The sequence below is a fragment of the Dipodomys ordii genome, unplaced genomic scaffold (assembly GCF_000151885.1).
Source record: "Dipodomys ordii isolate 6190 unplaced genomic scaffold, Dord_2.0 Scaffold3, whole genome shotgun sequence".
Classification (NCBI taxonomy): Eukaryota; Metazoa; Chordata; class Mammalia; order Rodentia; family Heteromyidae; genus Dipodomys; species Dipodomys ordii.
This window is the reverse complement of record NW_012267219.1, coordinates 24,768,434-24,780,549: the sequence shown is the minus strand read 5'-3', so window position 1 is coordinate 24,780,549 and position 12,116 is coordinate 24,768,434. Positions and strand designations below refer to the sequence as shown.

At 33.3% G+C, this 12,116-nt stretch overlaps 1 protein-coding gene across 1 annotated transcript in view; it reads left to right on the top strand.

Moving 5' to 3' along the window:
• Positions 1-11,583, top strand: part of Atp2b1 (ATPase, Ca++ transporting, plasma membrane 1) — a 100,271-nt gene extending 88,688 nt beyond the window's left edge. The window contains exons 14-16 of the mRNA XM_013018873.1: positions 314-421; positions 2,138-2,320; positions 8,389-11,583. Of these exons, the coding sequence (XP_012874327.1) occupies positions 314-421; positions 2,138-2,320; positions 8,389-8,700 (603 nt within the window). The 3' untranslated portion in view covers positions 8,701-11,583. The remainder of the gene's footprint in view (positions 1-313; positions 422-2,137; positions 2,321-8,388) is intronic.
• Positions 11,584-12,116: the final 533 nt, after the last annotated feature.

Sequence of the window (12,116 nt, the reverse complement as noted above, 5' to 3'; positions counted from 1 at the left end):
ACCACTTGAGCCACAGCGCCACTTCCGGCTTTTTTCTTTTTGCTTATGTGGTGCTGAGGAATCGAACCCAGGGCCTCGAGCATGCAAAGGCAAGTGCTCTACCACTGAGCCACCTTCCCAGCCCCTTTTTAAATTTTTAATAAGCATAAATTTTAAATTTGGGGCAGATATTTTAATTGTTTTAGCTTTGACTGTTTTTAGCTATGACTGTTGTGGTTGTAAACTTGAGTTTTAAAGGACATAAATTTATTTTAGAGCATGAATTTTTTAAAGTAAACAATTACAATGAACTTACTATTGATTATTCCTCCAGATAATAATTGTGCAGTTTGGTGGAAAACCTTTCAGTTGTTCAGAACTTTCAATAGAACAATGGCTATGGTCAATATTCCTAGGAATGGGAACATTACTCTGGGGCCAGGTAAAAAATATTTCATCATTTTTGCTCAAGTAAAAAATAATTTTTTAAAAACATTCCTCAGTATATTTAAGTTCTGCTACTTAATTCTACATAATCATTTGGGTCAGGTAAGAGAATTGTTAAGGATATGCCTTGGGGTTTTTTCTTCTATTTATTCATTGTATTTTATTCAAACAAATATTATATAATATTTATTTCAAGATACTTATTTCTATGCTTATGTTTATTTTTAACTTATTTTTAGAACAAATCTTACAACAGATAGGTTGTATTTACAACTGGTTAAAATGTTAATTTATGTATTTATGATCTACTTTCATGTTATCAGAATAACATTATGAAACTAGATTATATTCACTTTATTTTGCTATGCAATTATATCTGAAATGTAGCATAGTAAAAATGTTTAGTTTTTGCATATAAAACTTCAATAAAAATAATAGTATCTGAAAAATAGAGTGGCATTTTAGGGTATTTGGATTGAATAGCTTTAGGAGTATATAAACATATATATATTATAATTCCTGGAAAACAAGATGCACATCAACTTTCTTGGAAATGCATGACATTGTTTTTAAAAATAAGTTGTAATGACCTGTACAATGTTCAGTTGAAACTTATTATTCTTACTATAAAACTAGCTGACTAAAAATCTATGCTAAGGTTTGGGTAAATGCATGTTAGCATGCTATATGACTTGTGCATGAGAATTTGTCATTTTCCAAGGCAAGCTAGACTTTTACATTTTACTTAAATTTAGCTCATTTTTCATTCCTTTTTGTCTTATCTTCTTGTTTATTGTGTTTCTAGGTTCTAAGCTTTCCTTACTTATCTTATCAGATAATTTCTTAGAAGGAAGATCCCTACTTGATTCACATTCTTTTTTTTTTTTAAACCATTATTTCATAATGTTCTCTGGTAGGCAGAACATACCCTCCAAAAATTCTGGCCAATTTCAAGAAGAGGAAATGGAATACAGCATACATAATCACACAGTAGCAAGCTTATGTTGACATTCTTCATTGAATTTAAGTGTGCAGTGGTAGAAGGAACACTGGCTTTGTGGCTAGGAAACCTGGAGTCTTAAAACATTCCATGGACAAGTCACCAACCAATTTGACTTTTGTGAAATGAGATATTTGACTAGAACCTCTCCAAGCTATTCTGTGTCTGACTGTGTGCTTGTTTTTCTCATGATGAACTCTACTTCCAGAGGGAGGATGACTGTTAATATTTATAAGCTAATTCATATCTTTTGGTGGTTTTATTTTATATCCTTTATGCTTTCTAAGATATCTGTTTCTATTTGGTGTTATTATCAATCACCATTAATTCAGCTTTAAGTAAAAATAAGTGTATTTAATAAAACTTCTCAGTATAACTTGTATGATTTTCATTTGAAGTAAATATAACTAATAGGAATTTAAACATGTGTATATTAAATCATGTTTGTAGAGTTTGCTATTGTGAATTAAAATATGGAAGCATATAATTAGGCTAATTCCTATTTTAAAAACTTTCTATATTTCAAACTTAAATCTTTTGTGTTACTAAGGGAAGAATTATTTGTTGTTCTGGAAGAGAAATCTGATCAGCAGATTCTCATTGCTTCATTGGTAAAGTCATAATTTTCCAGCTTTTAACCCTTTTATAAAGTTGATCCGTTTGACTGTAATTGATGTAACTTACTTCTAAGTTCTTTCCCCTGTGTTATAGCTTATTTCAACAATTCCAACTAGTCGCTTAAAATTTCTAAAAGAAGCTGGTCATGGAACACAAAAGGAAGAAATACCTGAGGAGGAATTAGCAGAGGATGTTGAGGAGATTGATCATGCCGAGAGGGAGTTGCGACGTGGCCAGATCTTGTGGTTTAGAGGTCTGAACAGAATCCAGACACAGGTATGGGCCTGGTAGAGAGGTAGGAAAGATGATGGGAGCAAGGGCTTTTTGACCTGGGGAGGAGGTTTCTCTGTGCTCCTTAACTTCCTTTCTAGCCTTCCCAACCCACAAAATGTATTCTTTTGAAATATACTACTGGTGGCTGGACTGAGTGAAACTTTTAACTGATTATGAAAGAATGTGTCTTATATGCCCCTAAGTTCCTTTTTCCCAGTGTGTTTTTTCCCCCTTCATCTCAAAATGCTACTCTTGCCTATTAATCTGCTCTGTTAAAAAAAAAAAAAGTGCCTTTTCCTTTACTTTTTATATGTTGATAGATGGAATGGTCCTTTCTCTTGTTCTCTCTCTCTCTTGCTGAGCAAGCTGTCACAATCTCTGATTCCTTGCAGATGGATGTAGTGAATGCTTTCCAGAGTGGAAGTTCCATTCAGGGGGCTCTAAGGCGGCAACCCTCCATCGCCAGCCAGCATCATGATGTAACAAATATTTCTACCCCTACACATGTAGTGTTTTCCTCTTCTACTGCTTCTACTACTGTGGGGTGTGAGTGTGTGTTCCTAAGTGCATGAAATTAACATTTCCTACTTCACACACCTAACGTTTCTCATTTTCTCCTTAATGTTTAAAATTCATTGTTCAGGCTTTTCATAAAGCTTTCTTTTCGTAAAGTGGATTGAGACCTCAAAGTGTTGTCGTTGTTGTTGTTTTATTTCTTAGGGGGCTAGATAACAGATGGAACAATTGCAACCAGAGATTAGATATGAAATCTGTGAGCTTATCTCTATGTTAATGAGATGTTAATAGTTAATATGGGGAATAAAATTGCAGCTTAGAATTTGTGAAACTACTATAAATCTTTGAGTATATGCCTTTAAATGTTTTTGTACTGCATGGTTCCTAAAAGCATGTGACTTGAAACTAATCTAATAGAACCAGGAAATTACATTTATAAAGCAAAAAAAACATGAATTTAGTATTACAATTTCTATCCTATCAAGTCTGAAAATGAAGTTAGTAGTAGCCTGAAGTTCTGAGTGTAATATAGCTGATTGCTTGCCTTCTTAGCCTGAAGTTTGCCTTGCTATATATGTATGTATGTTTTTGTTTGCGGGGGGAGGTGAAATTTTATGGTAGTTACAGTTTCATTTCCATTTGTATAATCTATTTCATTTGAAATGATACAATAGATTAAAAATGTTCAATTAAGTTTCAAAAGCAAATAGGGAAAATATATTTTGATTGATTGTTAAACTGTTGTATGTTTTAATATGTGTTAATTGGCTAGAATCATTCTTTTAGGTTTTCCTTAAACGGTAAATTCCCAAAAGCCTATAACCTGTATGATCTTAATGTAACTAGGGTCTTCTGATCTTATTGTGGATTTTCAGTGTGTTGGAGGCAGTAAAAGTATAAACCCAACTCCCCTGCCAAAATTGCTGAAATTCCTAAGTTTAGACTTGTATTTCTCAGAGACCTCTCTTTTTTTGTTCTTCAGTCAGCTAAGGACTAGAGACATATTGACAAGCTAGAAAGATAGTAAGTCAACAGGACAGTATAAGCTATTTACTCATAATGCCTGTTTGTTTACTGTTTGCTTAAGTAAATTTTATGTTTTCTAAAATACTGTAAAACAAGCAAAATGTAGCACTGAGCATTTAAATGATTTGCATATAACTAATTAGCAAAGGTAGCATGGTGTAAAGCAAAAAAGTACTCTAAAGACAAACTAACCTTGTAACATTGGGATATTATATTTACATGTAAGAATGTTTTGGGTTTTTTTAAAGTTACTTGCCAAAATGAACTTGTAAGTATAATGCCTGGCTTAATGCTTAGTACAAAAAAATGACAGTTGCATCTTTGCCTCCCTATTAGGAAGATGGTTTTATAGGCTTCTTACTAGCCATTCCTACATGGGAGGTCCATATTAAATGTCAGGGCTTTTGTAGAACCTCAGAGCCTGTAGTCTGGTGAGGAAAATCAGACCAATCGTTGGAATTTTCCCAAAGGTAATGAAACACAGATTACTTACATATAAGGAGCCAAAAATAAGAGATTATCATGAAAGAATTTCCCTTCTCCCTAGAATGTTAAATTTGAAATTTTTCAAACCTGTTGGTCAGTTGAAATATTAATAGACAAATACTCTTCACCTTCATTTCCCATATCTTAATTGTTTTATGGCATCTCTACACATACAGATAATGAATAATTTTTTACTGAGCCATTTGAAAGTGACAAGACATTTCATTCATTCCTACTTCATATCTCTAAGAATGAAAAGTCATATATATATATGGTCCAGATTTTTATCAGATATCTCCAAAATGTTCTTTATAGCTTTTGATCCAGAATCTAAGAAAAAATGATCAGCAGTCTGTGTCCTAGTTGTGTTCTAAACTTTATGTTAAATATCAAATCAAGCCAGATTCAGGCATACTTGTAATCTAAAGCACTTGGAAGACAAAATTTGGGAGAGTTGTGAATTCAAGCCTCTAGACTATGCAGCAAAACACTTATCTTGGGGGGAAAATTTTTTATTTTATTGTGAAGCAGATATACAGAAGGGTTACAGTTACATAAGTAAAGTAATGAGTACATTTCTTTTAGAACAATGTTACCCCCTCCATTCATTTTCTCCCACTCCCCATCTCCCTTTGTCATTCTTTCTTATGGAAGCATAGCATTCCGTGTGTGTGTGTATGTGTGTGTGTGTGTCATTTTCTTGATCCATTCATCTACTGAGGAGCATCTGGATTGATTCCATACCTTAGCTGTGGTAAATAATGCTGCAGTAGCATAGTTGAGCTCGTTGCTTTACGGTAGCCTTGTTTGTGGTTATTTGGGTAAATTCCCAGGAGGGGGATTGCTGGGTAATAGGGAACCTCTATGTTTAGTCTTTTTTTTTTTTTTTTTGGCCAGTCATGCCGCCTGAACTATGGGCCTGGGTGCTGTCCCTCAGCTCTTCAGCTCAAGGCCTAGTGCTCTACCACTCGAGCCACAGCACCACTTCTGGCTTTTTCTTTTTATGTGTTACTAAGGAATCAAAACCAGGGCCTCATGCATGCCAGACAAGCACTCTACCACTGAGCCATCTTCCCAGCCCTATGTTTAGTCTTTTGAGGAACTTCTATACTGCTTTTCAGAATGGTTGAACAAGTTTACACTCCCACCAGCAATGTAGTAGCATCCCTTTTGGTCACATCCCCACCAGCATCTGTTATTATTAGTTTGCTTGATAACGGCATTCTAATTGGTGTGAGGTAGAATCTCAATGTTGTTTTGATTTACATTTCTTTTATGGCCAGAGTTGTTGAACATTTCTTCATTGGCCATGGTCTATTGGCCATTCTTATTTCTTCTTCAGAGAAGTCTTTAGCCCATTTACTAATGAGGTGGTTGTTTCTTTAAGGATTTTTTTTGGGGGGGCTTAATTTTTTGAGCTCTATGCATATTTTAGGTATGAGGCCTTTATCTGATGTATAGCCAATAAAGATCATCTTCCAGTCTGTGGGCTTTCTACTTATCCTGCTAGCTATGTCCTTTGCCCTACAGAAACACTGCAATTTAATGCAATTGGAAAAAAAATAAAATAAAGCCACACACAGACCTGCCTCTAGGTTCCTGGACCAATACTTCCATAAATAGAGGTATACTTCAGAGAGTGGCAAAGGAATTATGATGGCTCTTGTCTCATCAGAGTTTGAGGTGTTTTACTTTTTTATTCTATATCCTGTAATCCTGGAACATGAAATATCCAGGGACTGGCATATGTCTTGCTAATGAGATCATCATTACATACAAACAGACGCAGTAATTATTGCTGTTTCCTTAATTTTTTTGAACCTTGCTGATAGCACATTGTGTTAGATGGCACAGAATATCAAGGTAGAGTTAACTAAGTGTTAGTGACTAACTAAGTGTTATGTTTTATGAAAAGTTTAATTATTTCACTGTACTTCTACCCTAATATTGAATAGTCTTAGAAATATCTAAATGTCAGGTATCTTTGGTTCATTTGGAGGCCTCGCTTTACTGAGAATTAGTAATCCATCCTAGTTTGTCAAATACAAGATTTGAAACAGCTTCAGGGAGATCATCTTTTTTTCCCTTCATTTATTAAATTAAGTAACTGTACAAAGAGGTTACAATTCCATATATCAGGATAAGTACAATGAATCTTGATTAATACCATTTTATTAATAAGATCATTATTTTTATGATCTCTAGAGAAAACATTCTTTTTAAAACTATGAATTGTAGAATTTCAAAATAAAATATTAAATGGATGATTTTAATAGTGTGTTTAGCATATTGTTTACATTCCTTAAACAATTAATTAGTAAAGGGGTGGGCAAAACAAGAACAGTAAATGTATTTGCTGCTATTATTCTGTCATATTAAGGCTCAAATACAAACACATGAATAAAACATAACTATAAAGTATGATGGAATCACAAGAGAAGATAGACTAGATCATCTATTCTCGATGTGTGGATTGTGGCCCAACAGCATCTGGGAAGGTTGAGATCTCAGGCCCCTGCACCTTTGAGAAGCCCTGGAATTGATACTTGTGTGCTAACACTGTTACTATCAGTTAGCAGTTCTAAGTGCGCCCACAACAGCCCCAGAAGGTATAGTTATTGTTGATTCTTACTTTATACCTGAGAGAAACACGTTGAATGGGTTCCTGCATTAGTAAGTGGCAAACTGAAACCCATTTTATTTCTTTTTTCTCTTTTCTTTTTCTTTTTTGCCAGTCCCTGAGCTTCTTTTGCTCAAGGCTAGCACTCTACCACTTGAGCCCAAGTGCCACTTCCAGCTTTTTCTGCTTATGTGGTACTAAGGAATCAAACCAAGGACTTCATGCATGCTAGGCAAGCACTCTACCACTAAGCCACATTCCCAGCCCTAAATCCCATTTTTTAAAACCAATTTTGAAACACGTATATGAAGAGATACAAGGTTAAATAATGAAGAAACGCCAATTTATTATTATCTTAAGATTATTTTCTTAATCTTTTATAATCTTCCCTTAGCATTTGAGGTTGTCTTTATTTTTTAAACAAGTCATTAGAATTAAAACAGAAGTACACAGTATTTTGTGGGATATATAAAAGCACTCAGCCATTTGGATTTTGTCTTTTTTGTTGTTATTTGCTTCCTTTTTAATCTGAACAACACTGGATTAATAAGAAATGGCATCACTACAACCTGGTTTTAAAGTTTACCCTTTGTCATCTTTTAAATTTGTACATCAGATCTCTAAGCAGAAAGGTAAATTGTTGCACTGTCTATAGGGCTGAAATACAGAAAACTTTGAAACTTTGTGTCTTCAAACTTGAGTGACAGAAAAATTCCAGTAGAATTTTTCACATTTTAAATTGTTTCCAAAGAAATTTAGTGATATGTTGTAAGCTATGATAGAGAAACACACTGAATATTTTTAGAAAAATGGCATATACTCAAATATTTATAGCTGTTTAATGGCATTTTATAGATACTCACTTGGGTTTTGTCTTTATTTTTACTTTTTAATAAAGGGAGTAGTGGGGTAGATGTGAGTTCATTGTGACATTCAGCTTATATTTGCTTGGCTTTTTCATAGTCGGTGACACCCTAATTCCTAGCATGATAAATAGTAACCCTTTGTGCTTGACTTTGTTTAACTTATTTGAATTGTTTTCAAAAATACATTCTTTTTTAATTTAAAAACAAATCAGCTAAGCTTGTGTATGGTTCAGTTTTTTTGTTTGTTTGTTTTTTGTTTTTTTAGGCAAAAAAATCCTATAAAATGGCTATTAAATTTTTAGCCACTGACAATGAGGTTTTCATAGTATTACTTTGAATCTATACCTCTTAGTTCTTAAGAGTATGTGGTTTTGTTGTTCTGTAGTGTCCTACTAAAATATTCATTTTTTTACAGTGTATTGCAAGTTCCACTGCATTACATGCAAATATGATTCACTCATACCTAGCTGTTTGTGGATTCAAACTCATAAATGAACCATTTTTTTAGTTAACTGAATAGTGTACTGACATCTTCCTGTGTTTTCTGATATTTACAGATTCGAGTGGTGAATGCATTTCGTAGTTCTTTATATGAAGGGTTAGAAAAACCAGAATCAAGAAGTTCGATTCACAACTTTATGACACATCCTGAGTTTAGGATAGAAGATTCAGAGCCTCATATCCCCCTTATTGATGACACTGATGCTGAAGACGATGCTCCTACAAAACGTAACTCCAGTCCTCCACCCTCTCCTAACAAAAATAACAATGCTGTTGACAGCGGAATTCACCTTACAATAGATATGAACAAGTCTGCTACCTCTTCATCCCCAGGAAGCCCACTACATAGTTTGGAAACATCACTCTGATTGTAAGCTGAATGTTAACACACTAGCTGCATTGTAAAGAAACAAATTGAAACTGGGTCTTTTCACATATTGTGATGGACAAGATAGTATTCTTGTCTTTGGACTTCAACAGAAGACACACTTGTACGAATGTAGATTTATTTTTTTAAAAAAAAAAAAAAGCAAAGCTTTCTGCCAGACTGAGGGTGCTTTTTGTGGGGTGGGAGAAATGAACTGACAGATAAACAGTAACTCAGTATAAGTGACCTGTGGAATGGTCCTAAACAGTGTATTAGCAGAACTTTAGTTTTTCTCAGTCCTTGATGGGAGAGAGGGAGGAGTAAGCTGGGCAAGACAAAGAGCCCTGGATCATTGAATTGATACTTTCATTTCTGCTGTTGGCTGTTAATAATTTGGATTATTTATGTTTATAAATGATACAGATCTGTTTACAAGGTTTGTAGATACTTTTTTTGTTCCTGTTCATAGATGGGAAGCTTCCTTATAACTGATGCAAACAAAAATTAGTCCTTCAAATACTGCTGTATTTTCAGGAAAAAAAGGGGGGGTGTTTCTATTGAAACTGTACTAAATTTTTGCCTACAATTTACCTTGTTAAATATTGTAGATAAATTGCTAATACTAATAGCCAAATAGATAACACTAATGCTTTGTTTAAAAAAAGAAAACAAAACAAAAAAACATGAGCAGTGGTGTTCTAATAAAGTTATGGCATCTGTCCTAATTAGTTTCTTAAATACATTTACTACTTAATGGTTTTGAAACAACTGTTTAATTTTTAAAATTTTTGAAAACTTGCTAATAACCTTTTGTTCAAAATTTAGTAGATTGTTTAATGCAGGACATCAACTACATAATGAAAGATGCTTGAAATGCTTTTGTTATTTCAGGCAAATCAAATTAAATCAAACTATCAAACTACAAGAGAACCTTAGTCCTTTTTGTTTTTGTCTAAATATGTTAGTTTAGTGATGTCTTGGTGAACTGTGAGTGAATTGTATTGATTTTTCTAATAAATCCTTAGAGACCTTCATACAGCATGAGGGCTGTTGGCATTTTGAAAAAGGTTAACAAGTAGAAGCATACATGTTTTTCTTTCTTTTTTGAACTTGTTTGTAAACATAAATAAAAATGCCCTTTTACTAAATAAATACACGGCAATGTTTTTTTAAAAAGACATTTCAGCTTCTTTCCTCAATTCTGCATATAATGGTGCATCAGTCTTTTCTCTTTGATCGCAATTGGAATAAATTTCAAGATGGTAACAGCCCCATGAAGTACTGCTTTAATTCCTTGTTGATAATCTAGTAGAATCAGAATACAAAAATTACCACAACTTACCTAAAATATTATCTCACATTTTTAATTTTTTAATGTAATCATTGTCTTTTATTAAGTGGCCAAAAAACAGATTAGGTAAAATGAGAGTAGGTGAAAAGTAGAAAAGCTTCTAAACAGATATATTTAGATATAATAGTTAACTATATTCTAGAATGCCCGTTTCTAAACCAATTAGATTCTTTAAAAACTGTTTCTGTCCTGTCTACCTTTTCCTCCTGTTTTCCTCTTGTCTTTACCCTTTAAAAATTGGTATTGTATCAGGGCCCAGATTTCACCAGATACACAATCCTCAGAATGACATAGAGTTTACGAGGACTACTACATCCTAGAGTGCTGACCCAGAAAAGAAATGTTAGTTGATGGTGCTTGATATTTTTGATGGGTGGGGGAAATCTTTTTCTCTCCATCAGTTCTTTGCAGTAATCCTCTGCAAGACTTAGAAATACAATGGCTCTGTCAGCATTTATCATTGTACATTTACTCATCAGGTATTTATAGTGATTCATACTGTAAAAAAAAGAGGTAGCATGATATGCTGGAAGCATATTTAGACTAGGAGTCAAGACGTGGCTTCTAGTCCTGGTTTTTGCCATTAATGTTCTGCATGATCTTGGGGAAATAGTTTACCTTAAATGAGGGTGGTGGACTAGACTCATCTTGAAGAACCCTTTCAACTCTAAAAATTGACCCTATTAACTGAGGAAGCCTATAAGGCATAGGGAATAGAGAAAAGGGAAATGTTTTCAGTTTTCTTTTTTTTATTTTGGTTATGCTTAAATATGAATGTACTTACCAAAAGATTTAGAAGTGCATGTGCTTTGGAGGATTTGTATTGAGCTTTTACAGTATTCATTTTCAACTCAAGGCAATGGCTTTTTACACCAACTCTAATCCATAAACCGGTCTTATGACATCTATGAAGTAGTAGCAAGACATGCTTAGTGTGTATTTCTCTCTTTGAGACACTGTAATTTCTACCAGAAATTTCCAGAGCATTATGTAAGTAGGAAAAAAAATGCAAGCAAAGCTGTTAAAGATCTCAGATTCCATTATATATTATGTATAGCTGAAATCAGCATCTGTAATTGAATCACTTTTTCTCTTTAATCCTCTAACCAAAAAAAAAAAATGTTTAATTTTGCATCCCAAATGTTTTTAATCTTTGTATATTTTTTAAAAATCCTTTTCTCCTCATCATTGCCTTTTTTGTGGTTGTAAATAGACTTACTTGCACTTTGAAGATGAGTTACTCCTTGTCATCTTACAAATATGTGATATGGTAATTTTCATAACAGATGTCAGTTTTGAACCAAGAAATGGTGATTTGTTTATAAGAAAAAAAAACTGACTTCATTTCTGTGAAATTGCTCTTTGAAAATTTCTTTTTCCACATGTAAGCCAACTGAGATACCGTGATGGTGTTGATTTCTTTTAATGATGCTTACCATCTATTTTAGCCACTGAGCCTTTTATTATTTGTCTATTTGTAAAGTTTATTTGTCTTAACTCATTTAATAAATATACTGTTTATCTGTTTCTGAATGGGGACTGAACTTTTTGAATATTGAAATTGATTTGGACATCATATTTTGGAATTACTTTTTTTCCACTTCACATTTTTGAATTCTAATTAATGATAGTTTATAATGTACTTGGAATGTGATGGTTATGTTACATGAATTGGTGTTGCCTCTAAAATGACAATGGTGCATTGCCCCTACTAGCCTACCCACTGCCTCAACCCTTCTAACCCTATAGATCAGTTCTGTAGTGATGAACAGCATTTTTAGGAAAGACTAGGTTTTCCACAATAGTTAAAGAATTGGTTTTTCATGACACAATTCAATCTTGTCACTAATAATTATCTTAACTGTGACAAAAGAATAAAATTTCTTAGTTGGGTTTTATAATAAATTATTAACAAATTAACAATGTTGAAATGCTGAGTTAACTTTAAGTGATTATGAATATTTTGATAGTGTAAATTAGTAAGTTATTGGGCACATGTTATATTTATGGAATGAGTATTTTTCATCATATCAGGCTTTATGTATTGTATATTAGGACTGAATTGT